Source organism: Nyctibius grandis, chromosome 34 (genome assembly GCF_013368605.1).
Source record: "Nyctibius grandis isolate bNycGra1 chromosome 34, bNycGra1.pri, whole genome shotgun sequence".
Taxonomy (NCBI): domain Eukaryota; kingdom Metazoa; phylum Chordata; class Aves; order Nyctibiiformes; family Nyctibiidae; genus Nyctibius; species Nyctibius grandis.
Window position 1 is genome coordinate 499,751 of NC_090691.1, and position 2,444 is coordinate 502,194.

Genomic DNA, 2,444 nt, shown 5'->3' on the forward strand with positions numbered 1-2,444 from the left:
CAGTCTGTGGGGCTGGGATATGAGCTGACTCCTACTGAGATGCCCTTGTTAGGACACTTGGATGTCCCCTTGAGATGTCCTTCCAAGCTGAGAGCTGCCCTCAAAGATGCAAACCTGTCTCATAGCACCTCTGTTTTATCTTAAAGCCCGATGGAGAACGCAAAGCCTCTGCAACTGAGGAAATGCTGCTGGGTTGGTGAAATAAGGCATGAGTGTCCTGGGTTAGATGTGGGGTGCTGAGACCTTGAGAAAGGGTGAGGAACTTAGTGGTCTGCTGTGGATCCCTCTGCTCTCAGCAGTGTCTGGTTATTTTTCAGAGTAACATGAGAGTGTGATAACCCTCCATCTCAGAAAGGTGCCAGTTCCCAGAGAAACTGGAACTTGATGGAGGGACAGACCAGCTCCTCTCACTCTGCACTAAGCCACACACAATCCTCTTGCCTCGCAGGACTCGCTCTGTTCTCCCTGAGTGCAGCAGAAATGCTGAGGGTTTCTGACATCCAAGAATACTCACCAGGGAAGATGGAGGGGGAGTTTTAAAAACACCTAGAACTCTTAAACTGCCTTCTGCCATCCCTGTTCCTTAGCACTGGGGTGCAGATGCTGACAGGTCCTTCTCTGTTGGCAGTGGTTTCATAGGACAAAGTTGACCACCAGGACTGGTCCCTCTCCCTACCCACTTCCCCAGAGCACGGCTGACTTATCAAGAGCCCATGAGCAACTGCCCTGCTGTTCATCACACATGTGGCCAGCACCAACCACGACTCCAGCCACAGAGCTGAAGGAAGGTCTCCTAGAGAAACAAAAGGATGTCTGTGTGTTATAGGGGGGTGACTGTGGGAAATGTCTTTGATTTTCTTAGAGAAGTCTCCCCTAACTTTTCACTCTTTTTCTCATATGAAAGGTCCCCATGCCCAGAGGCAGCAAATGTCCAACAGCAGCTCCATGACCCAGTTCCTCCTCCTGACATTCGCAGACACACGGGAGCTGCAGCTCTTGCACTTCTGGCTCTTCCTGGGCATCTACCTGGCTGCCCTCCTGGGCAACGGCCTCATCATCACCGCTGTAGCCTGCGACCACCGCCTCCACACCCCCATGTACTTCTTCCTTCTCAACCTCTCCATTCTTGACCTGGGCTCCATCTCCACCATTCTCCCTAAATCCATGGCCAATTCCCTCTGGGACAGCAGAGACATCTCCTACCTGGGATGTGCTGCCCAGGTCTTTCTGTTTGTTTTTTTCATTTCAGCAGAGTATTCTCTTCTCACCGTCATGGCCTACGATCGCTATGTTGCCATCTGCAAACCCCTGCACTATGGGACACTCCTGGGAGGTAGAGTTTGTGTCCACATGGCAGCAGCTGCCTGGGGCAGTGGGTTTCTCAATTCTCTCCTTCACACAGCCAATACATTTTCACTGCCCCTCTGTCAAGGCAATGCTGTGAACCAGTTCTTCTGTGAAATCCCCCACATCCTCAAGCTTTCCTGCTCACAATCCTACCTCAGGGAAGCTGGGCTTCTTGTCACCAGTTTTGTTCTTGCTTTCGGGTGTTTTGTTTTCATTGTGCTGTCCTATGTGCAGATCTTCAGGGCCATGCTGAGGATCCCCTCTGAGCAGGGACGGCACAAAGCCTTTTCCACATGCGTCCCTCACCTGGCCGTGGTCTCCCTGTTGGTCAGCACTGGAGTGTTTTCCTACCTGAAGCCCCCCTCCATATCCTCTCTATCCCTGGACCTGGTGGTGGCAGTTCTGTACTCAGTGGTGCCTCCAGCAGTGAACCCCCTCATCTACAGCATGAGGAACCAGGACCTCAAGGATGCCCTGAGGAAACTGATGACTGGATGTCTTTCTGAAGCAATAAACTATCCATCGTTGTTGGTGGTGGGTTTTCACTTGTGATAATGTTGTCATCCCCTTTTCTAATTCACTGTCTGCTTTTTTGTTCTGGCCAAGTGGCAGTGGAAATGAGGAGCGGTGCTCTTTGTGTGTTTAAACAAAATAAATGCCCCTGCAGCAACGTTTTTTTCCTGAGTGTCTGTGTTCGCGAGAGGGCACGGAGACACTGCACGCAGACCAATATGATCGTTAAGCAGATCTCCTTTATTCGCGTATCTGAGGGTACATTTATACTATTCTGTTGAGGGTACATTTATACTGTTCTATTTTTGTGCACGCTTCGTGTACGTGTCATTTCTATTATGAGTGGTTAGTATGCTTTGTTCACACGCCTCTATATTAGTTCTGATTGGCTTATGCTAAAAAGTTATATCTTGCAGGTGCAGCATTCTTTCTTATTTTTCAACTTCCCCCATATCTTGTGGTCTCATAGCCAAGGCCCTTGTTCTGTATTATGATTGGCTAGTTCATCACCACCCCATTACCACCCCCTGGACATGCCTGGACATAGCTTGTTCAGTACTTGACCGTTGTCCCGTGGGAACCCC

The 2,444-nt window shown here is 50.0% G+C and overlaps 1 protein-coding gene across 1 annotated transcript; it reads left to right on the forward strand.

Annotated features, from left to right (window-relative positions):
* Window positions 1–897: 897 nt before the first annotated feature.
* On the forward strand, window positions 898–1,899 carry LOC137675501 (olfactory receptor 14A16-like). Its single transcript, XM_068421632.1, has one exon. The coding sequence runs from the start codon at window positions 898–900 to the stop codon at window positions 1,897–1,899; it is 1,002 nt and encodes a 333-aa protein (XP_068277733.1).
* Window positions 1,900–2,444: the final 545 nt, after the last annotated feature.

Coding starts and splice junctions, on each gene's coding strand:
- LOC137675501 (XM_068421632.1), top strand. CDS start 898: ATGAAAGGTCCCCATGCCCAGAGGCAGCAAATGTCCAACAGCAGCTCC.